Below are 24,480 nucleotides of genomic sequence, written 5' to 3'. Positions count from 1 at the left end.
AATAGAAGCAGAAGCAGTCCCTGAGATAGTAGCTGCTGGGGGGGGGGGGAATGTTATGCCAAAAAGTTGCCAGTGACTATCTTCATGGACTTCGTACATTGTATTCCACCAGGGGAACAGAAGCACATTTGTGGCCAAAAACAAATCAGGAGTCAAGACTGCTCACAAGTAAGTGAAAAATATTGTTGTGCACCAACCTTTTAACCTCTGCTAGATGTAGGTGCAATTAATTGGTTACAAACTCAATATTATTGGTCACAGAAATAGCCCCCAAGAGTGAATATTATATAGTGTATTATCAACACTATAAATCTATTTGAATATAAAAAACTGAACATAAAGCATGTCTCTCCTCTGATAATCCTGGGGACTGTATTCGGATGAGGGTACTAAGAATTCTGTTAGTACCTTATCAAGTCACTCACAGAATTGCAGTTGCCCTGGTTCCCTGTGTAGATATGCTTTCATTGTTTTGCTCATGGAAGTAGTCAAACAGCATAAATTGGGCAAGTGAGAAGAGATTCTCTTTTACACCTAATAAATATTCATTTTGCATTTTAATAAGTTACAATGTTTTTCACTGCACAGGTAAGGTTGTCAACCTGCTTTTCTGCTTTCTTGTCAACTTCAAATATTTCACTTTTAGGTTTTGGCAGTATTCTGTAACTACAACATCCCAGCCCTTCCCCACCCACCTCATCTCCTCATGAACCTTTCCCTTTGGATTTGTTTTCCAGCTAGCTTGCTTTTGCTGGATACAGCCATCTTTAAGTCCCCTTATTTTCCAGTAATGAGATATACTTTGAGAGAACTACACTAGAGCAGTTAAGGTGGAAATGGTTGTGTGAACAAAGGCAAACATTCTTCTGTTCCAGGACCCCTGCAATTCCTACTGGCTCAGGGCTGGGGTGGCAGCTGCTGTCAGATGAGAAAGGAGGGTCTTGGCCCTGCTCCTTTGCCTTTAGAGGCCAGGGAGGGGGAAGCAGTCCCACTGGCTCCTTGCCCTGCCCCATTGGTGCCACCTCCGCTGTTGGCAGCAGACCCACACCCCTCAGAGAAGAGCATACCTCCAAATGCACTTGTAGGGAGAAGTTGCATTGTGTATGAGCATGCTATGTCTCACTTTTAAAAGCTGGCAGGAGGGGCGTGACCGTTTGTAAAGAGGTCTTCATAGCTTTCATCCCGCCTCAGACCCCTGATGCTATTCTTGAACTATGTAGCCATGCCTTTGGCGATCTGTGGCTTGACCTGTACTATTGAAGCCTTGAATACAGCTTCCTTACTTTCTCGGACATTAAAGAGATTCTGTTGTACTATTTGGGATGGAAGCCTTGACAGTCACTCCCACAAAGTTCTCTTATTAATCTTGTTAATTAGAGTTTGCCACTAAAGGTATTAATTTGTTAAAAATGGAGCACAGAGCAAGAAACAAAAAAACACAGATCGCATGAAGTTAATATCTGACTACCCGGAAGGAACTGAGAATTACCTGTTTTAGAAAGCAAATTCACCGGAAGGAGAAACACCACCATTTTCTAACTCTTGGCAACTAATGCCTTATTTCAGCACCTCTATCAAAAAGCGAACAAGAACCTCTGCAGCAGATGATAATATATCTATGCAAAATGAGAGCTGATGTAAAGGAATGGCCAAAGGCAACTCCACTCATGACAACTGCTGCAGGTAACAGTGCGAGACCAGTGTCTTCTTGTTACTCATTTGCCGCATCTGTGCACATGCATCTTTAAACACCCATGCACAGGTTTCTGATATACCTAAGCTAATGAGGATCCCCAGACAGATATATGAAAGCATGTACAATGCCCTCACTTTATGGGTTCGCTGTGAGCAAGAAAACAAAACAAAAACTGACTGCAGTCTCCTGCAGCACATCTTCATGTGTAGAGTTACCCTAAGAGGTAGGATGTCCTTGGTTCCAGTTTCATCTCAGGTAGGAACTTGCTATAGATGGCCTTAAGCAACACACTGTTCTCTCAGCCTAAGCCTGCCCCTCCTATCAGCAATGTAATACTGGGTTGCTATAAGGATTACTGAGGCAATCTACACAAAGCACTTTGAACATTCTGGGAAAGGACTATATAAATTTCAAGACTTAATTGTATCCAATTCTGGGAAAACTGCTTTTTTAAAAAATCCTAGGGCAAAAAGTATCAAAACATTCCCTGTTTCTCTGCATAAGAGAAACACCGTACTTATGTTGGGGAAGATAGTTCTGTTATATTGAAAGAAGAACTGGAATCTGTGAACTTCTTTCCAACTGCAGCAACATCAGGAACTAGAGACATCCTTGAGTGCCATGGCCCAGCATTTTAACTGTCCACTTAAGTATTTAAAAGCCAAGCTCATCACCATGGCATTCAAGTGCCTCCAGGGTTCTGCCTGCACTACCAAGTTTATTATTAATCCAATGACTACCCCCTCCAGCCGTTATTAAACACAATTTGGCAACCAGTTACTATGTCAGCAGTGTTCAATACCCAATTTAGAAAGTGCAATTGTCCTAGAGCAGAGCTGGCTGGCTATTGCTCACTGAACAGTTCTGGTTTCCAAGAGAAGGGATATGTTTCTCATCCTTGGCCCTTCAGTCTTCCTTTCCAACCCCACAGAAAATGCCTGTACAGAAAGGCTTGTTGAAGGCCTTTATTTCAACAAGCATATCCCCAAAAGAAAAGGTTTCCCACTCCTGTCCCAGAATGATGCTGAAAGTACCTTCCTCATGTAAAGAAAGGTTTGATCAAAAGTAAAAGGAACATTGAATATGTCAGGCCCAACAAGATGGTATGAATTAGCTGAAGAGCATCAGACAGGCAAAACGGGAAGGCCCTCACCATCCACAGGGCCATTTGCAGCCCACATAACTGAGCACGCAACAACCAATCCACTGCTTCACCATAAATGTTTACCAGCTCCCATCCTGAGAATAGAAATAAAATCAGACAAAGTTCTGCTTCAAATTAGTTCAGATTGGATAACTTAACTCCAGGAAAGACCACCTGTGTTGATGGAGAAAGCACATATTATTTGGACCCAGGTTCAAATTCCCACTCAAGTCATGAAGCTTAATGGAGAGGCCTTAGGTAAGCCAAACTGTCTCAGGCTAGCTGAGCCTATAGCACTGTGGGACTGGGAAAGCACAGAAGCCGAAAAGCTATTTATGTGCGTAGAACAGGATATAACTGTTCTGTTAACCACAAAGTTCCCACAGAAGCCATAATTCTTCCCTGAACCAAGGACACGATTCACATTCTTGGTAGCATCCAGATCCCCAGATGAAAACGCAACATACACAAGAACTTACATGAGGTTAAGAGGGAGATTACATACTATGAAGCAGTGTCTCTCCAACACCGGAGGGGGGGGGGTTGCCTGGAGGTGGCACTAAACAAATCCAGAGGTGGAATTTGTGACAAAAGGAAGAAGCGCTTGTGTACAAAATCATACTTTTAGAAGCTATTTCATATGAGGAATGGGCAACATGTGGCCCTCCACATGCTGCTGGACTTCAACTCCCATCATTCCTAGCCATCATGGCCACTGGTCAGGGATGATGAATGCTGTAGTCTACCAACATCTGGAGGGTCATAGGTTGCCCACTTTTGCTATAGATCATCATAGTTGCAAAAAGGGTAAGGAATCCAAACAAGCAATCTCCTTAAGTATGGTCTCAAAGGTGACACCTGAGCTAAATTTGGGAATCCAATCCATCACTAAGGCACTCATATCGCCAAGTGCAAGGTGTGAGTCCATATACAGGATGCCATTCTGTAACAGCTGGAAACAAGCAGAGAGGGGAGCACAGATAATAAAAGGACAGTCCAAAGTCTATGGCAGCAGGTTACCCATAAAACAACCATGCCTGAGGCTAATTCAGGCCCATCCATCTGTTCACCAGGGATTCAATAAATTTCCTGGTTTTCTTGGCAACCTGGAATAGCAAAAAAGAGGAATGAGAGAGGCATGTGAAAGAACCTGGCTGGCTAGTGAGCCCTATCAGGCTGGGTGGAACATGACTTACACAGGCCGGGCTATCCTGGATCGGGAGCTGGTAGAGCCCAGGAGATCTATGGAGCAACAAGGAAAGTTATGCAGCTTCCAAAGCTTTTTATGCTGACAGGGGGCTTCTGCCACTACACCAACAGAGCTTACACCCCAATCTAACAGAGAAGCATCTGATAAGACCCTAAAATGTTTGAGAAGTGCTTGTCTGGAATAGCTGTCTCATGAGTAAGTCTTTGCCGTTTTATAGCCCTGGCCAGGCTGACTCTCCCATAACAACGGTGAGCTCATGAAACGGAGAGCAAACAAGGATGTGTCAGTCCCACACTATGCTCTTGGCTTTTTAAAAAATCACGCTGATACGATCTTGAGTGTAGGAGCCTGGAGCTGTATATTACGATGTAGAAGGAGACTGAAGAGCTGCACACCTTCCTCTCGCTGTCAGGTATCTGGAGGAGCAGTTTCCAGTAGGCAGCCTGCATACCCATTCTAGTCTCTCAACATAAAAGTTTCAGATTAATTCCTTATAGGTTTTCCCAGGATATAAAAAGGGGTGGAGTGGTGGTTTAGAACCAAAATAGTCTTCTAGTTAGTTTCAAACTGCGGCTAGAGCCTCAGGAAAATTTCTACCTGACAGAGCACAAGTTGCAGTCAGCTACTTATAAACTTCACAAACTTCTGCAAATGGAATAGAGAAGGGGAGTGGGGAAAGACAGAGAGTGGACAATGACTTGCTAATGATTCCCTCTATGTAAGATTCCCTCCTGCATGAACTACGGTTTTATTAAAATGATCCAAATTTGAAATCAGATCCTCCAATATCTAAATCCCAACCAGATATTGTTTTTCCCTTCTAGTTCTTTAAGCCCTTAAAAGGAAATCTGAATGCCAATCCAGACAACTTGATAACTCAAGCCACTGAACTGACTGGATTTTTACTTCAGTGGAACTATCTCAGCATAAGAATAGCAAACTATGGTTTGTGTCATACACCAGTCTGTAACTGAGGCACCACATGTGCAAAATCTTCCGTACGCCTATCGTGGCTACCAATTCTAACCACATTTGCAAGAGCCCCTTCATTTCAGCCATCCTGTTTCACTGTATTCAAACAATGAGAGACCTACCACCTCACTTGTGTGGGCAGACATATACCCCATTGCTGAGGGGTAAGAGTTGTGGGTGACAGAAGTAGATCAGGGCAAAGCAGCCAAGCCAAAGAACAAGGAAAGAAAAGTGCCTGGCAGCATTTATTTTCTTCTCCTGCTTCGGTTGCTCAAGAAAGACAGGTGTTGCCAGAAAGGTGTGTAGGGGGCAACAGCATCCTCTCCTTCCCAGGGCAAGGAGAGGAGATGAAGGCAGCTAGCCAGGAGATAGACCATAAGAGGTTCTCAGAACCAATACCCAATACAAGGTCATAGAGGCTTCTGTGAATACTGTGACTTGTACAGAGGGTGGCAATTGTTTTCTATACAAGGTAATCAACAAAGTTTTATTCAGAGCAGAACGAACGAAATTTGTGGTCCTAACCGTCAGGTTCAGTAATTTCAGTGTATACTCTAAGTAAAACAAAGTTGGAAACTTAGTTGTCTGTCATTTCTACAGGTAGGACAGTACCATCCCATCTTCCAAGAAGAAGTATCTGAAGAAGTGTGCATGCACACGAAAGCTCATACCAAGAACTAACTTAGTTGGTCTTTAAGGTGCTACTGGAAGGAATTTTTTTTGTTTTGACTATGGCAGACCAACACGGCTACCTATCTGTAACTGATCCCATCTTCCAGTGAGACAGCCAATTATGGGAAAAAGCCTGGATACACAACACCTAAGACAGATAAATACGAACCATTTTGTGTACAAATTTAATAATCAAACAGAACTCTCCGCCAGTATTGCCAGAAGGTTTCAAGAAAAACCCAGCACTACTGAGAACAGGGTCACATTTAGTTTGACAAAAACAAGATTGAAGTTTACACAAATGTGTCAAACCGAGTTTTACAGTAGGCACAGGAATTAAGTTGAGCTATTTTTACAAAGCAAGAACAAAAACAATTTATCAATCTGCCATTTGGCTGCATTCTTTGCTAAAATTTCCATATGTTTAAACTTTGAGATGATCATTTTAATTTTTAATAGTAGTTCAAGCGTCATGATTTCCCCCTCCATGAAAACCATATTTCTATAACTACCTCTGCAGTAGCAAACAAAACATTTTGGGATAATTCTCATGGGATTTGCAAACTTTTCCATTCAGAACAATTACGACGCACACAGGCAAAAGTGAGCTCAGCTACAATTAAAGTTGTCAGACCATGTTTAACTACATCTTAATCTAATCCATTTTATTTTATACAATCCTGCATCTGGATCTCATTTCCTGAATTCCTGTAGGTATTCTGGGTCACTCTTACAAACCCTTTCAAGTAGAGAAAGTTCAGCCAAGTCTACCTTAATCCAAAACTTTTAAAAAAAAACATTGGAAGAAAAAGAGCAAAGCAAGGAGATATTTTACCCTATCTCCTAATCCTTCTGGAAATCAAAGAGCACTAGTATTTTCCATCAGACAATGGACAGTAGTTAAACAGCACATTACATTTGTCACCCCCAGAGTACTTTTCAAGGGTTAAGCACTTCAGTTCTTGTAGAGCAGCACAATCATCACCCCCCCAGCTGCCCAAAGTTTTTCTATCATTTCTCAGAGCAATATACACCTCAATCCAGCACCCTGCCCTTCACACAAACACACACACACACCACCTTTAACTCTACTTCAGCTATGCCAAACATCTCTGTAAGCATTACTTCCGGCTCCTTCAGCTCTCAGCTTCAACAGGGACATTGGCTGAGCAGACTACCCAGCAGGGGATAGAAGAAAGGGAGGGGAAAGACCAGCTTTCTAGCCAAATTAATTTTCACATCAGGCACTTAAAGAGGCTGGACACAATTTCCCTGGAACAGATCAGCCAATCCATACTGCAAGAGAACATTGATCGACAGGGAAGGCGCCTATTAATTTGGTGCTCTCCCCCCTTTGCCGTTCGTATTTATTTATATAAATATATAAATATTACACGCACACCTGAGCTGCTTTATGGAACAGTGCATCTGCAATCTCATCAGGGAAACACACACCCAAACAAGGCAAGAAATGTTTAGCATGTTTGTTCATTCTCTCCCTCACCCTTCTCCTAATATTACTCCTGAGCATGTTTTTTTTAAAAAGGCAGAACAAGAGTTAACACACTGAAAAGTCTTGAGGTGAAAGGGTGAGGATGGATATTGTTGTGGAAATGGCCTTCCCATGGCCAGTCAGCCAGGCCTTGTCAACACCACTAAGGACTACAAAGAGATAAGGAGGAGACATCAGCATTTATAGCCCCCAAAACAAATCAGCATGGAGCCCAAATTCCATGCAGGATGACAGCAAACAAAAGAGTAACTACTATACATTCAGGTGTGGGGTTGCCTAAATACACTACAGGTAGCCAGGAGCTTCTACCCCATGTAAAATAAAAGTAAGTCATATCCCCAAGCAAAGCCAGAACTAGAGAGAGAGACTGGAACTTTGCATAAACACCTTCCCCAAGCCAGACAGGTCTTCTGGAAGACAAAGGACTTCCTGACATACCCACCACTGCCATCACTGACACCAAAAGCAGGTCTCTCACCCATCTCAACCAAGACTTAAAGGAGCACCTCCCCCTATCCTCCCTGGGTGCCCAGCATCAGGTTCAAATCCACAAGAACGGGGAAAGAGGGGTGGGATGCAAACGAAGGGGAGGAAGAGTTTGGGGAAATGGGGAAATGGGCAAACACACACACACACACACACACTTACAGATGTAAAATGTCTGAAGGGGGGAGGAGAAAAAAAGGAGGCCATGCCTGCCCAGGTGTGAAGTGACACAGAATCCCTTTCTCCAAACTGTACAAGTCCCTTTGGAAATGGAAAGGGGAACCTGTGTGTGAGGAAAGCAATTCACAGGAACACACATACAACATCAACAACCCCTACATCTGAGGGAACTGGAAAGCAAATGGGAACAGCGCACCACCGGCCCAAAAATGGGAGGACTCAATAGGAAGCGTGTGGGACTAAGAAGCTCTCATGATGACACAAGCATCTCCTTCTCCCTGCAAAACCTCAGATGACAGAAAAACATGGGGGGTGGGTTTCCAGATCAACCCTTCAGGCCTCAGCTAATAAACGGGGTTGAAAAAGGGTGCCAAGCTCACCCTCAAAGACAACCTAAATAGCAGCAGGAAGGTGGTTTCTTCAAGAGAGACTGAAAGGATCCCCACTCCATCACCTTCAGGATGGTTGTGGGATCCAGTTAGATGAGTTTGATGGGATAAGAGATCTTCTGTCCTACCCTCATTCAGATCCATCAAGTATGGAGGGAAGAAGCAAAGGATCCCCCATAGCAAGCTGACAGGATTAAACAAGTCTTCCCCTGACCTTGGATGCTCTCCATTCCCTCACATGCGAACAAGGGAGGAAGAATTTTACCACCCACCCTATCTTTTTTTTTAAAAAAGCTTCCCCCAACTATGTGGGTGGGAACAAATAACGAGAGCAGACATCCCTATGAGGCTTGTGAACCCCCTTTTAAAACAAAACTGGGGGATAAGACTGAAAAGAGAGCCTCACAAACACAGTAATTAGCATTAAGCTATGTATACCCCTTTTAAAAACCTACATAATTTGTAAGAGACAGGCCTAGTTTCTTCAAGAAGGAAGCCAATTAATTCACAGCCTCAGTACCCTCCCGTCTGGAAGAATTGGGGGGAGGGAGAAACATGAAATCCTAGAGCCCAATTTGATAAAGGGGGGGGGGAGAAGAGAGAAATTGACTGAGTGAAGAAGCTAAATCTATCATTAGATAAACCTCACTCCTTTCCAGTCACACGCACTAGCCTAAATATAATCAGAAAATGATGATGTGGGAGAGGGACATTGTTGGTCAGAGCCTCAACCATGGAGGCAAATGAGAAATGGGGTTCCCCACCCACTGCAGCCCCCAGTTACTGATATGGGGGGGAAGCTCTTTTCCTCCATCCCTCATTTTCCTCCTTTCCCAAGCCAGGATCAAAAGTCCTGCAAAGTTTCCCACGAGCTTCAAATTTTGTGCGCACATGCAGTGGGGGGGGGTGGAGAGGGCAAAAAAGATTCAGAACAGAAGCAGAAATATTTTGCTGTGGGGGGGGGAGTGAGAAACACACAGCACAGGACACACATGCAGACACGGTCCTTTTCTGCAACATTCTCCCTGCCTCCATGAAACTGGGTGACCGGCTAGGGAGGAGGGGGAATTGCCTGGGGGGGTAGAAAAGAAAGAGGGGGTGTTGGTGCAGAAAGAGAGAGGAACAAGGGAAACCCACACCATTTTTGAGGTTATTTTTACTTCCCTTCTTAAAGAACTGGGGGACTCTCAAAAAAGGTTGGGGTTTATTATTAGTGCTGGTTGAGTTTTATGGTGGGGGGATATACAAAAGCATAAAAAAACCTAAGGAGGGGACACATATACATTTCCAAGCATGCACACCTATTTTGCTGATTTCGTGCATGTCTCAGTCCCTCTGTATAAAACTAAGGAGCTGGTAGAGGGGGAGCATTACTGAACGTGGGATGAATTTTTGTTTTTGTGGGGAGCAAGATTTTAAAATGATAAACAGCAGACATCCATATGCACAAACGCACATATTTCCCTCTCCTTTACTCTCTTTATAAAACAGTTAAGCGGGTATGGAAGGAGGGGAGAGATTAAAAACAAAACAAGAGAGCCCACACACAAAACTTAAACCAGCTAACACTCCTCCCCCCTTTCTGAAACTGTTCAAAAAGATAGAGAGGGAGGAAGAATTAAAGAAGAGTGTTGTTAGCGGAGGGGGGGGGTTGCAAAAACAATTAAGAACCGGGGAGAATGGCATGCATACATACACCAGCCTATTACGATGATCTTTCCTCTTTCTAAAACTAAGAGACTGTTCAAAGAGACTAATGGCAGGCACGGAGGGGGGGTTCCGCTGGAGGTGTATGGTTGCGGAGGGGGGTGCGCGCAAAAATCATTAAGGATCAATAAGGGAGCACATACAAGTTACTGTTATTTAGTCCTCATTCTCCTAAAAGTAGAAGGCTTGTCACACAGAGACTTAGTAGCAACAGAAGTGGGGAAAGTGTTAGGAAGTAGAAGGGGGTATTTTTCTTTGGCGCGGGGGGGGGGAAGGTTGCAAAACGAATTAAGAAACAAGAGTGTTATCCCTCTTTACAGTTTCCAAAACTGTTCAAAAAGAGGTGGTGGCCCAAAGTGGGGGATGTTTTTCCTTTTTTTCCTTTTTAAAAAAGTGTGGGCTTTTTTTTCTTTCTTTTTTAGAAAGGAGAGGGTTAGAAAACAACTAGCCCCTTCGGCACCCAAAGCAACCCTAAGCCTTCCCACCCCCCCTCAAATTATAATTAAAAAACCCACCACCCTCATTTTTTGTACTCTTGTTTATAAAACTGGGGCGAGAGAGAGAGACGGGGGGAAAGAGGACCCTAAAGAGGAAGAGCGCGGCTCTGTTCCGAGAAGGGGGGCCTTTGGGGTTGGGGGTCCGTGTGCCACAGGGCAAGGGGGGTGGGACGGGGAGGGATGGGGGTCCGGCGGCCCAAGACCGGGGCTCCCCCATCCCGGGACAAGCCGCCCCCCGAGGAGGAGGAGGCGGCGGCGGCGGCGCCATCTTGTTGGGATCGATGAATTGAACAAAGAGGATCAATTTCCGATCGCGGCGGCGGCGGCAGCGGCGGCGCCGGGCTTATCGATGGGCGGGCGGCGGGGAAGCGGGCAGGGGCGGCCGGGCGGGATCCAGCCTTCCTCTGAGGGGGGCGGCGGGGAAAGAAGGGGAGCCCAGGGGAGACGGAGAAGCCGACGCCGCTTCTTGCCGGGACATTTAGGTTTTAATTTTTTTTTAAGGGGGGGGGAGAGGCAGGTTTCCTTTTCTTCTTCCGAAGGAAAAAGGGGAAATGGGGGGGGAGGGTGTCTGAGGGAAGAAGAAGAAAAGGGGGACACGCAAACACACCACACGCACCTCCAGGGGAAAGCGGGGAAAGGGGCGGGTGGGGGGCAGAGATATGGAGGGGGGCGAGGGTGGGGTGGGGGGCCCGGACGGGAGAGACCCACCCGCGAGCGGACCCCGGAGCCTGACCTGCAGCTGCTGTAAATCAAAGCGCTTCCAATATTGAAACATCGATCCCACATTGGCCGCCATCTTGAGACATATTGAGACAGAAGTGAGCGGCGGATCGAGCGAGGGAGAGAGAGAGGAGAGAGAGAGGGGAGGGAGGGAGGGAGGGAGAGGGGGCTGGAGAGCGCACGAGGAGGAGGAGGAGGAGGAGGAGGGAGCCGGAGAGAGAGACAGGCAGGCAGGCAGGCGGGCAGGCAGGGGGAGAGAAGAGGGGAGGGAGGGAGCGATACACAGAGAGAGAGAAAAAAAAAGGAGGGAGGGAGGCCGGCAGCAAAGCGGAACGAGGCGAGGGCGGGCGGAAAACCCGGACAGGAGCGGCAGCGGCCACTCGAGGCTTGCGGAATGGCCGACCCGGCGGCTGGCATAAGGGAAGAGGATAAAATAGGCACACACTCATATATACAATATATGATTTCATTGTAATGGTAACGGTGCAGAGAAAACGAAACTTGGTGACAAAAAAGCGTGTACGACGATATAGATTGGGGTTTTTTTAAATGTATATATTATTTGATTTTAATAATAACGATGCAGAGAAAACGAAACTTACAAGTTGGAAGACATATATGTATATATTATTTAATTTTAATAATAACGGCGCAGGCAAAACGAAACTTACAAGTTGGAAGAGTGTATATATATATATATGTAATGTATATATACATTATATATATATAATGTATATGTTTCTGTATTTGATTTTAATAATAACCGTGCAGAGAAAATGAAACTTACTGCTAACTTAGAACACACACACATATATATGATTTTAAGCATAATGGTGCAAATTAGGATTCACTAGGACTATAAGAAAATATTTTTTATTTGATTAATAAAGCCACAGAGAAACAAAACTTAACTGAAGTACCCCCCCACACACACACACAAAGGCACACACCGATTTATTTTTATTTTTATTTTATTTATGTGATTTTTATAATAATGGTATAATAACAGTGACACATTAGAATTCACAGGGGTTTGTTCTACTTATATTATTTTTACATTTTGTTGTAGGCTAGTTTCTTTCCATTTTTTTTTCTTTGCAGAAGAGCTGCTGCAGCATGCTCTGTATTTGTACATGCTCTGTACGGTAAAGAGTTTCTTCTGGGCTTTTTTTCTTCTTCTGTAGACTTTTAAATGCTGTTATTTGCATCTTACGCAAAAAAGGAGATACACATGTGGATAATATACAAGTAATATGCAGAGAGAAAAATGCCTGTGACATGCGGGTAATAATGTTGTGTCGATGAAACTATCAAGCTTATCAGCCAGCCCAGATAAAGGTTATAGCCGAAAATATTAGGTAATGTTTTTATCAGCGCAGTCCTAGACATGTCTCCTCTCCTCAGATCCGTAACGACCAGACGCCTTCGTCTGCCGCAGCTGCAATAAAACATGTCTCTCCTGTATTGGTCTCTACAGCCACAGCAGATGCGGCAACTCTTCAAAGGTTTGGCTGATAGCATACTCCATTGTCTCTTGAGACAGACAGATGGCAACAATAACTTCCAGGTAAATGTTTGTGCGTATGTAGCATGTCAGCCTCGGTCCTGGGAGACCAGGGTTCAAATCCCCGCTAAGCCATGAAGCTCTTAGCCTAACTTACCTCACAGGATTGTTGTGGGGAATAGATGAGGAGATGGGGAGAACCACGTACACTACCTTCAGTTTTATGTCTGATAATGGATAAGAGCTATAGTTACCTTAGTCTTAGTTGTGCAATCCTGTTCCCAAATACCTGCAGATAAGGCTACATACGTGCCATATATTTAAATCACACACACACACACACCCAAAAAATATTGGGAACCACATTTGGTTAAGGGTGCCTGGTAGTGGAGTTAAACTACAGTTCCCAATCATCTTTGCAAGGGGTGGGCTTTGAATGTAAGGTGTGCCTGCAGCTTAGGTCTTGTTGAGTTTGATGGGATTTGCTTCTATATAAGCAGGTATAGGATTATTACTCTTAACACGCAGCCTTGAAGTAGTCCTCCCAGCGATATTCTGATAATGGTGGGTAGGAGAAAAAGTTATAGAATATAATGACCGTGATGAGCCAGGAATGTACCGTATATTTTCATTACGTTATGGCAAGGCAAACTAAACAAGGGGCAAGGGAACTAGGGTCACATAGGGTCTGGACCACTTCAGAATGTGTGTAAGAAATCACATGGCATCACAGCATTTTATAATTGGATGGAAACTTGGAAGTCCTTTAGTTCAGGGCAGTAGTGTTGTGGCAAATTCAGGATCCCTTCATGATAGACACAGGCCCTCACAATCACACCCCCTTCTAAAATTATGCAACCTTCTATACAACAGTCTTAGAATTATGCAATAATAACATTTGAGGATGCATTGAAAGGATCAGTGCAGATTGCCATGTGTTTGCCTTTTTCTGGGACGCGGGTGGTGCTGTGGGTTAAACCACAGAGCCTAGGACTTGCCAATCAGAAGGTCGGCGGTTCGAATGCCCGCAACGGGGTGAGCTCCCGTTGCTCAGTCCCTGCTCCTGCCAACCTAGCAGTTCGAAAGCACGTCAAAGTGCAAATAGATAAATAGGTACCACTCTGGTGGGAAGGTAAACAGTGTTTCCGTGTGCTGCTCTGGTTTGCCAGAAGTGGCTTAGTCATGCTGACCACATGACCCTGAAGCTGTATGCCGGCTCTCTCGGCCAATAAAGTGAGATGAGTGTAGCAACCCCAGAGTCGGTCACGACTGGACCTAATGGTCAGAGGTCCTTTTACCTTTACAGTACCTACCATTTTCTGGGCATGTTCATGTGCAAGTGTTTCGGAGAGCTCTGATATCTTATTTCTGAGTCACTTGAGGTTATGTTTTCCCTTAAGTTCCATTGTATGCCACAAAGCTTGCACCCCATTCTCTTGAAACTGAAGCTCCTTGTGCTTTCTGTGTTCCTAAATGCTTAGTTGTAGAGCATACAGAACATCTCCTTGGTGCTCTTCCTGCAGTCCTTCTCCAGAGTGACCCTGGGAGCCTGTCTCCTCACCTCCTTTCATTCCGATTGGCTTCAGTCAGCACAAAGGGTGAGAAGACCTCCTGTGGCTAAAATGCTCCCCTTCCATGCTGATTGGGTGGCTCTGAAGATTGGGATCCTGCTGCAGAAATAGCAGTAGGTCTTCAGCTCCCCACAACCCCAGACCACTCCATCTCTGGTCCAGGGACCTCTAGATGTTGGATACAACTCCCATCATCCTTGACCACCAACCCTTGCAGTTGCTAGCTGAAGCTGATGAGAGTTGGAACTCAACAAAATCTGAAGAAGTGTGCATGCACACGAAAGCTCATACCAAGAACTAACTTAGTTGGTCTTTAAGGTGCTACTGGAAGGAATTTTTTTTTTGTTTTAGCTGAAGCTGATGAGAGTTGGAGCTCAACAAAAACTGGAGAGCCACAGCTCTCAATCCAAATTTCTCCTCAGTGCAGGAATTTCCTTCTATGCAGAAGCTCCCAGGTTCAGTCCTGGGCATCTGCAGCTAGGGCTGGGAGAGATCTTGGACTGGAATCCTGGATCGCTGCTGCCAGTCAGATTCAATTATGCTAAGCTAGATAGATCAGTGGTCTGACTCGGTATAAGGCAGATTCCTGTGTCCCTATGCCCCTAAATCAGTGGTCAGCAACCTTTCTCAGCCATGGGCTGGTCCACCGTCCCTCAGACTATGTGGTGGACCGGACTATATTTTGGAAAATAAATGAAAGAATTCCTATGCCCCACAAATAACCCAGAGGTGCATTTTAAATAAAAGGACACATTCTACTCATGTAAAAACACGCTGATTCCTGGACCGTCCATGGGCTGGATTGAGAAGGTGAATGGGCCGCATCCAGCCCCCAGGCCTTCGGTTGCCTACCCCTGCCCTAAAGCTAAGCTGATACTCGCCTCCCTTTTTGACATGGGGAGCCTCCAACAATGCAAGTGTTCAGCAGATTTCAGGAGTGCTAAAGGAGGGCTATGCCACAGGATTCTTCTGCCTTATGAAGCAACAGCATAGATCCATGACCAATACTGGGAAATGCTTTGGGGCTGTATAAGGATGTTGAGCAATGGAACACATCCAGGAAAAACCGCAGGATCTGTTTTCCTGGAGGCTTTTAAGATGAGACAGGATGATCATCTATCAAATATTCCTAAATTCTGGGAATTAACTAATTGCAAGCAGTGAGATCTCTCAATGTGATTCAGACCTGAAAGTCATGAAACCTAAGGAATGAAGAGAAATCAGTTAAAGACAGAAGTAGGATGTTGTTATCTGATTGCAACCTGGGGGGAAACAAGAACAAGAACACCCCACTATCATCTCTGCATTTATAAAGAGGCAACTGGGTCTGAGATTTGGGCGAGGATTCTTTTCTAACTGATAGACCTTCAGTCTAGATCAAGAAACACTTAAAAGTACAAGAGACTGCAACACACAGAGTAGGGTGACAGGTTAGGAGCAGGGAGAACAAGTTAAAGCACAGCGTTTTATGCTAAACAACACGATCCTATGCACATTTTCCTGGGAGTAATATACCATGTGAATTTATCGGGGCTTGCTTGTGGGTCACAGTGCGCAGAATCAGGTTGAAAATGAATTAACATTTTAAAGCCATTATTGTATTACTTTGCATTTAACAGGGTGCTTTTTTAAAACAACAACAACAATGTAATAATATATTCTTGACAATTTTGAACAAAATCCTTGAACAACATAAAATATCAGCACACAGGAAGGCAGCACACAGCAGTGTTCTATCTGACAAGGGTAGTTTTAAAAGCCCCACAAGAACTCCATGATCAATTTCCCAGAAACAGGAAAGTATTTTTTTTCTGGAATTCTAGGACAATGATAATTAGGTAATATGTACAGATCTCAGAAGTCTTTTGTACATATACTGAGTGTGTGTGGGCCTGCACTGTGATTTAGAAGGGATCCTGAGTGTCATCCAGTCCAATCCCTGGAATGCAGGAATCTTAACTAAGGCATCCATGGCAGATGGCCATCCAACCTCTTCTTAAAAACCTCCATGGAAGGAGAGTCCACCAGCTCTTGTGGGAGTGTGGTCCACTGTTGAACAGCTCCACCAGAAAGTTCTTCTTGATGTTTAGTTGGACTCTCCTTTCGTGTAACTTGAAGCCATTGGTTCAGGTCCTACCCTCCGGAGCAGGAGAAAACAAACTTGCTCCATCTTCCATTTTGCATCCTTGAGATATTTGAAGGTGGCTATCGTATCTCCTCTCAGTCTCCTCTTTTCCAGGCGAAACATGCCCAACTTCCTCAGCCGTTCCTAATGCTTGGTTTCCAGGCTCTTGATCACCTTGGTTGCCCTCCTCTTCCCTAAGAACAAGAAAGTTACAGGATTTTGATGATTTGCAGTTCTGAAAAATGTGTATGTTTTGTAAGTGTGGGTTGTGTGGTGTAGTGGATAGAGCATCTAAACCCCACCCCAAAGTGGCCAGAACCAGATTGCAGACAATCACACAATCTTAACACGCAATAAGGCACCCAAGCATCCCAACACCACTTAACACCCACCCACACATGTGCATATTTAACACATGCATTCAAGCATCCTCCCTGATTTATACTGGGGATGATGTGGCTCTGCAGATGTTTTGGACTCCAGCTTCCTCCATCAACCCCAGTTAGCATGGTCAATAATTGGGGACAATGAGAGGTGCAATCCAGCAACATCTGGATGTAAACAGATGGCACTCTGTAAATAAAATAAATACAGTGGTACCTCAGGTTACATATGCTTCAGATTACATACGCTTCAGGTTACAGACTCCGCTAACCCAGAAATAGTGTTTCAGGTTAAGCACTTTGCTTCAGGATAAGAACAGAAATCGTGCTCCAGTGGCGCGGCAGCAGCAGGAAGCCCCATTAGCTAAAGTGGTGCTTCAGGTTAAGAACAGTTTCAGGTTAAGTACGGACCTCCAGAACGAATTAGGTACTTAACCTGAGGTACCACTGTATCTGTTGTGAGGTCCTGGGACTGGGTGGGCTATAAGAGAAATAAATATGGTTCATTGACTTCCACAGGACAAACTCTGTAGGATTATATTTTGAAGTGTGTTGTGTGCTGAAGAATTTATGTACTTATTTGTGTAAAGGAAACTCCAGGGAAGTGAGGATTGAGCAGTAGCCTCATATATATTTATATATATTTAATGTATGAGCCACCCCCATTCCCACCCCATCTGGTCTTTGCTCTAAGCCATGCCTCAAAGAAAATGTATAAATAGGCACTCCAGCAAATTCAAGCCCTCTGCTTTTTATTTAGGCAACTTTCAAAAAGAGATTATTCATACACATTGCTAGTGAAATCAATACCAACCTTTCCGATGAATCAGTGCGTTTAAAATCATGGCAAAGGTTTCTGCAGCTGTATATCAAACTCCATTACTAAGGCATTGTGTTCAGCCTCCATCACCGGCTTCCTTCACGCTAAATCTGCTAAGTAAACTAGAGCAGGGATGGGGAACCTGTGGCCTTCCCCATGCGGTTAGACTCCAATTCCCATCACTCAGAGCCGGCATGGCCAATTGTCTGAGATGATGGAATTAAATTCTAACAACATCTGGAGGGAAACAGGTAAGCCACCCCTGGACCACAGCCGTGTGTGTGTGTGTGTGTGTGTGTGTGTATAGTATATGTTGGCTGTGTAGGCTGTGCAGGTGCAGTGATAAGTTTGTTGATGATACTAAATTGTTCAGGGCACTTAAATAAAAAGAGGATTGCAAAGAGCTCCGAGATGTTCAAGGGTCCGGAAACCAAGCCTTATGAGGAACGGTTGAGGGAGCTGGGTATGTTTAGCCTGGAAAAGAGGAGACTGAGAGGAAATAGGATAGCTATTTTCAAATACCTAAAGGTCTGCCACATGGAATATGGAGCAAGCTTGTTTTCTCCTGCTCTGAAGGGTAAGACAAAATGGATTCAAATTACAAGGAAGGCGATTCCGACTAAACATCAGGAAGAACTTTCTGACAGTAGGAGCTGTTCGACAGTGGAACAGACTCCCTCCGGAGGTGGTGGACTCTCCCTCCTGGGAGGTTTTTAAGCAGAGGCTGGATGGCCATCTGTCATGGATGCTTTCGTTGAGATTCCTGCATTCCAGTGGTTGGACTTGATGACCCTTCGAGATCTCTTCCAACTTTACAATTCTGTGTTTCCAAAAGGAGGTCATTGGGAAAGGCCCAGGAATGGGCAACCAAAATAATCAAGGGGATGTAGCTGATCTCACAGCTCGAGGGTGCCAGAGGTTGGGTTCCTGCTGCAGAAATAGTATGGGGTATTTGGCTCTGTGGGGGGGGGCACTGCATAAGTGGAGCCCCTATCCTAGGATGCAAAGATTAAACTTCCAATAAATCATACCCTTATCCAAAGTACATGAAAGTGTTTAGGGATGCTTCTTTAGTGAGCCAGAGATATCAATGGAAATATCGGGGAAGGCTTTGCAGTTCACAGATTGACAGGCCTTCTCCGATACAAGATAAGTCGTACCTTAGAAGTCAAACAGAATCCATTCTGGAAGTCAATTCAACTTCCAAAACGTTCGGAAACCAAAGCGCGGTAGCCATGGAAGCCCTGTCGGACATTCGGCTTCCAAAAATACTTTGCGAACCAGAACAGTCACTTCCAGGTTTGCGGCGTTTGGAGGCAAAACGTTCAAGAACTAAGCTATTCGAAAACCAAGGTATGACTGTATAAGTTTGGTACACACCACCAATCTAGACATAGGGTAGGTACCCCTGGAGAGCCTGCAAATCACTGGAGCACCCTTGATGTAGATTTCCTCTCCCAACATCCCCCCTGCCCTGTTAGGCCTGTTGGATCCGGGTTGTTAAGAATGGGATCACGCAGTCTTAAGCCTAATACATTGTGTGGCAATGTTCCAATTTTAACAGCGAGAGAACAAGGAGGAAAAAATAAAAAAAAACCAGAAGAAGATGTCTGTCTAGCCTGAGCCAACTTGCTGGAAACACATCTGGTTAAAATTCAAGGTTTTAAATCTGCAGTAATATTTTAGAAATACATTTGGTAAGTATTAAATTGCTATGTTGTAGCTGGTAATATTTACGATTGCAATGTGTTAAGCAGAGGTTTAGATCTGTCAAGAGAAAGGAATGATTGTCATATGGCCTAACAAATGGGCCGAGGATATAAATTACATTTTATTGTATTTTTAAAAACTTTATTGTAATCTTGTTCAAAAGAGCTATGTCTTTGTCAAGTCGTTGCCTGTTCAGAATAAAAGAAGGGGTTTTTATGTGCCTCTGTTACAGCAGCCTCAAGTGCTACCTTCAGCGTGGGAAGGAAACGGAAGGGCCTCATTGTGGTGAGCACTCGGCAATTTAATCTCAAACGGAAGATGGATCATATATTCTGAGGAGAAGATGAGCAATGTTGCATTCCTGGAGGATAGCTCTATGGATGGCTATTAGCCGAGATAGGAAAATGGAGCCCCTGTTTTGCACCTCCAAATTGCAGACACCAGAGTACGGCCCTATCGTTAGGCAGAGTGAGGAGACTGGCTCAGGCGGTCAACACTGAGGGGTAGTAGAATGCCACATGTGCTCTCTTCAGCTAGCCTGAAGAGAGAAACCCTTTTAGTTCATCAATACTTTTTTAAAAAGATGATTTATATAATCAATTAAGGCTGCAATCCTATACATTTTCAGTGCACCTTACCTCTGAGCAAACATATACAGTGGTACCTCGCTTTATGAACTTAATCCGTTCCGGAAGTCCATTCTTCAACTGAAACTGTTCTTAAACTGAGGTGCACTTTCCCTAATGAGGCCTCCTGCCGCCGGTGCCCTTCGACCAACCGGCTTCTGTTCTTAGACCAAGGTAAAGTTCGCAAACCGGGACACTACTTCCGGTTTGTGGAGGTCGTAAACCGAATAGTTCATAAACAGGGCTGTTCTTAAACCGAGGTACCACTGTACAGTGGTACCTTGGGTTACGAACTTAATTCGTTCCGGAGGTCCGTTCTTAACCCAAAACCGTTCTTAACCTGAGGTGCACTTTTGTTAATGGGGCTTCCTACTGCCGGTGTGCTGCCAGTGCACGATTTCCATTCCCATCCTGGGGCAAAGTTCGCGACCTGGAGCAACTACTTCCAGGTTAGCGGAGTTTGTAACCCGAAACGTTTGTAACCCAAGGTACCACTGTATACGATTGCACTGTACACTTTCCAGCCTTCATTGCTATTAGTTACTGATAATATGACCTCAGATAGCGAGGCTCCGTTGGGCTTATTAATTAATAGCAAAACCATATTATGTACTAAGCAATGCTAATTTGCTAGACGGTCTTAAGCAGCAATTTTATTCCAACAGCTTCTCTTCTCTCCAGGGCTCTACACAGAAACACGACGCTGGGACATCTTTTAATAGTTTAAAAACAAAACCTTTCCCCACAAATGTCTTAATGAGGAATTTATTTTATAATTACTTCCCCATCTTCTATGGCCTCTCTCCCCCTTACTTAGCTGTCCAAAGTTAATATATCAACAAATATTGTTTATTGACTGAAGATCATTAATTACCAAGCAATACTTCATCTTGTTTTTTGCTTGAGCCTGACCTTAAGGTCGAAAACCATCTGCTAAGGTCATAAAGATACTGTATGTGTTGTCAGAAGGAATACATTTCATTCCATGCTGAGAGATAGAAGCAAACAGACAATATATTTTCTAAGGAAAATATGTTCTTCTGTAGTCCTTTTTTGGTTGTTGTTGTTTCTTCTTGTTTGCATACCCTAACTTATTTATTTTTCTTCTTTCAAGTCTCTCAGGCTTTTCACTGCTAAGAAATGGTTTGTGCTGATAGAATTAGCACTTAAAAATGAGGAGCAAAGAAGTCACAGAAAATCTGCATGTTTCAATTTATACATATACTTGGAAATTCACAATTAGAAAATGAGCACAATCCATTTCACAATTGCAGGAATGATCATAACCATGTGAGCTCTGTTGCCTCCTCAGTTGGCTGTCCAGTTGCTAACTCCTTCAGTCTTCCTTAGCTGTGACTCCTGCACTGCACGGATTTGGACTTCGGGTCCTTCTCAACTCAACAGTTCTTAAGAGTTTTCATCTTCATCTTTAAACTGCCTTTGGACTGGACAGCCCTTCCAACAGAGGATTGTCCTCTATTGTCCTAAGGGAACTCAGGGGTAGAGCATCTTCTTTTCTGCGAGCGTGCCCATAGCAGAGAGGAACCACCCGCGGCAGTGGCAGGACATGCCCATAGCAGAGATGGTGGCAGGGGTGTGGCGGCAGTGGGTGGCGCACTCCTGAGGCCCATATCTGCCACCTGAGGTGACCGCCTCACCTTGCCTCATGGGCGGGCCGGCCCTGTTCCTATGCAGCCCTGCAACAAGAAGTCTGTAAAGTAAGGCAGTCTCATGGGCAGTTATCTTCAGGTTCTTCAGAGACAGACAGACAGATATAATTTAGAATATGCATGTAAACATCCTTAAAATATCAGTGGCTTCCCTTCTTCTCTTTCCATGGCTCATTTTGCATCTCATAAATCCCTGCATATTTTACAAAAACCAAACCATTCAGTATTCCATCATTACATCCATCAAAACTTATTCACACTGTTGAATCTATCTTAATGCTGCCAACGTTTTCAAGTGTACAAGATCCCCCCCCCAACATATATACAATAAATGTTTTCCAATCTTCTCATCTTGGTTCTTTATCCTGAAACTGGACTTGGGTCAGGGGTGGAGATCCAAGGGGGTAAAAGCAGTATTTGAATTTTGACTGCTAAGTAAAATAGCTAAGCAAAATAATAATAAAAATAATAATAAATAAAGCATATCATACATGGCGGCAGCATGTATGGAACAGCTTTTCCCCAACACTTCCTCTTTCACCTCTGTGGCTTTCGTTCCCTTGGATGGGAAACGAACGACTTAGTTTTGCTGTCTGCAGCAGCCTAATGGCTGCTGGCCTTAAGTCATCAAGGACTGACAGGGGAGAAAGGGAGCGACAGGAACGAACAGACCGATCCTTCGCATAATTACTCAGAAGCACAAACATTTCACAATGGTCAGCCCATTGTATTACTTTGTGACTACAATGGCTTTTAAGCAAATAAACCGAACTGAAGTGACTGATACTAAATCTCTTGAATCTAAGGTTTGCTTCCATGCCACAGGGTTCCTTCCATCAGCTTCGGCTGGTGGCCCAGCTATGCCCCTATCGGGACAGGGATAGCCCAACTTCTGTCATCTGTGCTCTGGTAACCAACAGGCTGAATTACTGCAATGCATTTTATGTGGGGCTGCCTCTTAAGACGGTTTGGAAACTTCAGCTGTGCAGAATTCTCCAGCCGGGTTGCTCACGGGGGCAAGATGGTTTGAGCATATTACGCCAATCCTGGCCTGACTGCACTGGCTGGCAATTAGTTTCTGGGCGCAATTCAAAGTGCTGGTTTTGACCTATAAAGCCTTAAATGGCTCCAGACCGCAGTACCTCAAAGGCCACTGCTGTCCACAGGAAGCATCCTAGACCCTGTAGCCATCATTTGAGACCCTTCTTCACAAGCCCTTTCCATGAGAGGTATGGAGGGTGGCAACACAAGAAAGGGTCTTTTCTGTAGTGGCTCCCCATTTGTGGAATGCTCTCCCCAGGGAGGTTCGCCTGGCGGCCTTCATTAACATATATTTAGGCTCCAGGCAAAAACATTCCTCTCCCCCCCAGGCCACTCTGTGATCCTCAGATGAAAGCTGGTTTGTACCTTCAATAAAATAGAATAAAACAATTTTGTTTAAAAATTTGAAAAGCCCTGACATATAGAGGAATATGCAGGAGAGAAATAAAACCTTGAAAGGCAATAGTTGGTTCCACACTAGATCTGTTCTACAATTTGTAAAGGTAGGTTAGTATCTTGCTGTTCCCTAACTCAAGGGTGAGGAAGCTTCTTCAGCCTGAGGGCCTCATTCTGAGCAGCCTTCCAGGGGGCCACTTCCCAATGGTGGGCGGGGCCAGAGGCGAAAGTGGGCAGAGCAACAAATGTAAATTTTACATTTGCATAGCAGGCTAGTTTTTTCACCCTCTCACACCCCTCTCTAGCCTCTATCCAAGCAAACAAGGAGCATTATCGGGCACCTATTCTAGCCCAGCAAAAACACTCAAGGAGGGTACAAAGTAGGGTTGGTGAGGCCTGTGGCCTGGGAAGAGTCTGAAGGGCCAAGTAGAGTCTCGAAGGGCCACATCGTCTCCTGGGCTTGAGACAGCAATGGAAGAATCTCATTTTCCCAATTTTATGTTCACAAGAATTGTAGTATAAATTTATCCTGGAAATGAACGTTTCCATGCAATTTCCCCCAATATTCACAAATTTGTTAAGCACTGTTCCCCTCATATATGTTATTTTCACTAATATATGCATTTAGTACAGTATATGCACTTTTGTACATGCTGGAGAATTGCATTGCAAAATTCAGAAAAGCACAGATTTTGCAGGCTGGCTGGGTTTCAGTTCTTGCATTGTTTCGGAAAGTACAAATTGGGAGGGTTCACAATTAAACGAGAACTGAAATAAATCCCTCCCCATCCCTAGCCAGAGGCTCCCCGTGCTCGATTTACGGCTTACTGCGATGTGCAAACGTGGCCAGTGAGCCCGCAGCAAAAGGCACACTGCCCTGGCTCTCACTGGAGGATGAAGAACTCAGACTTGGAATACCCGTTTGGTGCAGTGGTTGGTTATAGCGCTGGAATAAGACCTGGGAGAACAGGGTTTGAATCCCCACTTGGCCATGAAGCTCACTAGTTGTGACATTGGGGACCATTGCCAGCCTCTCCGCCTAGCCTGTCTCACATGATGGTTGTGTGAGGATAAAACACACGGGGGGAGGGGCGAACTACATACTCCACCTTGAGCTTCTTGCAGGAAAGGTGGGATGCGAATGCAATAAATCCAATCAAGAGCTTTAATCGTCAAATCAGTACGGTGCACAAGGTCAAGGTAAAGGGACCCCTGACCATTAGGTCCAGTCGTGGCCAATTCTGGGGTTGCGGCACTCATTCGCTTTATTGGCCAAGGGAGCCGGCATACAGCTTCTGGGTCGTGTGGCCAGCATGACTAAGCCACTTCTGGCAAACCAGAGCAGCGCACGGAAACGCCGTTTACCTTCCCACTGGAGTGGTACCTATTTATCTACTTGCACTTTGACGTGCTTTTGAACTGCTAGGTTGGCAGGAGCAGGGACTGAG

General features: G+C 44.6%; 1 protein-coding gene and 1 long non-coding RNA gene across 11 annotated transcripts in view; one reads left to right on the top strand and one right to left on the bottom strand.

Moving 5' to 3' along the window:
• The window catches only part of CUX1 (cut like homeobox 1), a 266,716-nt gene extending 255,336 nt beyond the window's left edge, over nt 1-11,380 (bottom strand). For 5 of the 8 annotated variants that reach the window (XM_081890135.1, XM_081890137.1, XM_081890136.1 and 2 more), the window contains exon 1: nt 11,175-11,284. In XM_081890135.1, the coding sequence (XP_081746261.1) occupies nt 11,175-11,252 (78 nt within the window). In that variant the 5' untranslated portion in view covers nt 11,253-11,284. Of the gene's footprint in view, nt 1-11,174 lie in introns of all 8 variants that reach the window. The other 3 variants (XM_081890139.1, XM_081890140.1, XM_081890141.1) reach the window with 2 other exon arrangements.
• Nucleotides 11,381-11,520: 140 nt separating this feature from the next.
• LOC309358027 lies at nt 11,521-21,327 on the top strand. Of its 3 annotated transcripts, XR_014163282.1 has the most exons (5): nt 11,521-11,663; nt 12,664-12,753; nt 19,154-19,286; nt 19,532-19,802; nt 21,048-21,327. It is a non-coding gene; the product is annotated as an uncharacterized lncRNA (long non-coding RNA). The 3 variants fall into 3 exon arrangements; XR_014163283.1 differs by lacking the exon at nt 19,154-19,286 and having other exon boundaries at nt 11,540-11,663; XR_014163284.1 differs by lacking the exons at nt 11,521-11,663; nt 19,154-19,286 and having other exon boundaries at nt 12,207-12,753.
• Nucleotides 21,328-24,480: the final 3,153 nt, after the last annotated feature.

This window comes from Podarcis melisellensis, assembly GCF_964234715.1.
Source record: "Podarcis melisellensis genome assembly, chromosome: 15".
In the NCBI taxonomy this organism is placed as follows: Eukaryota; Metazoa; Chordata; class Lepidosauria; order Squamata; family Lacertidae; genus Podarcis; species Podarcis melisellensis.
This window is presented reverse-complemented; position numbering and strand designations above follow the sequence as displayed.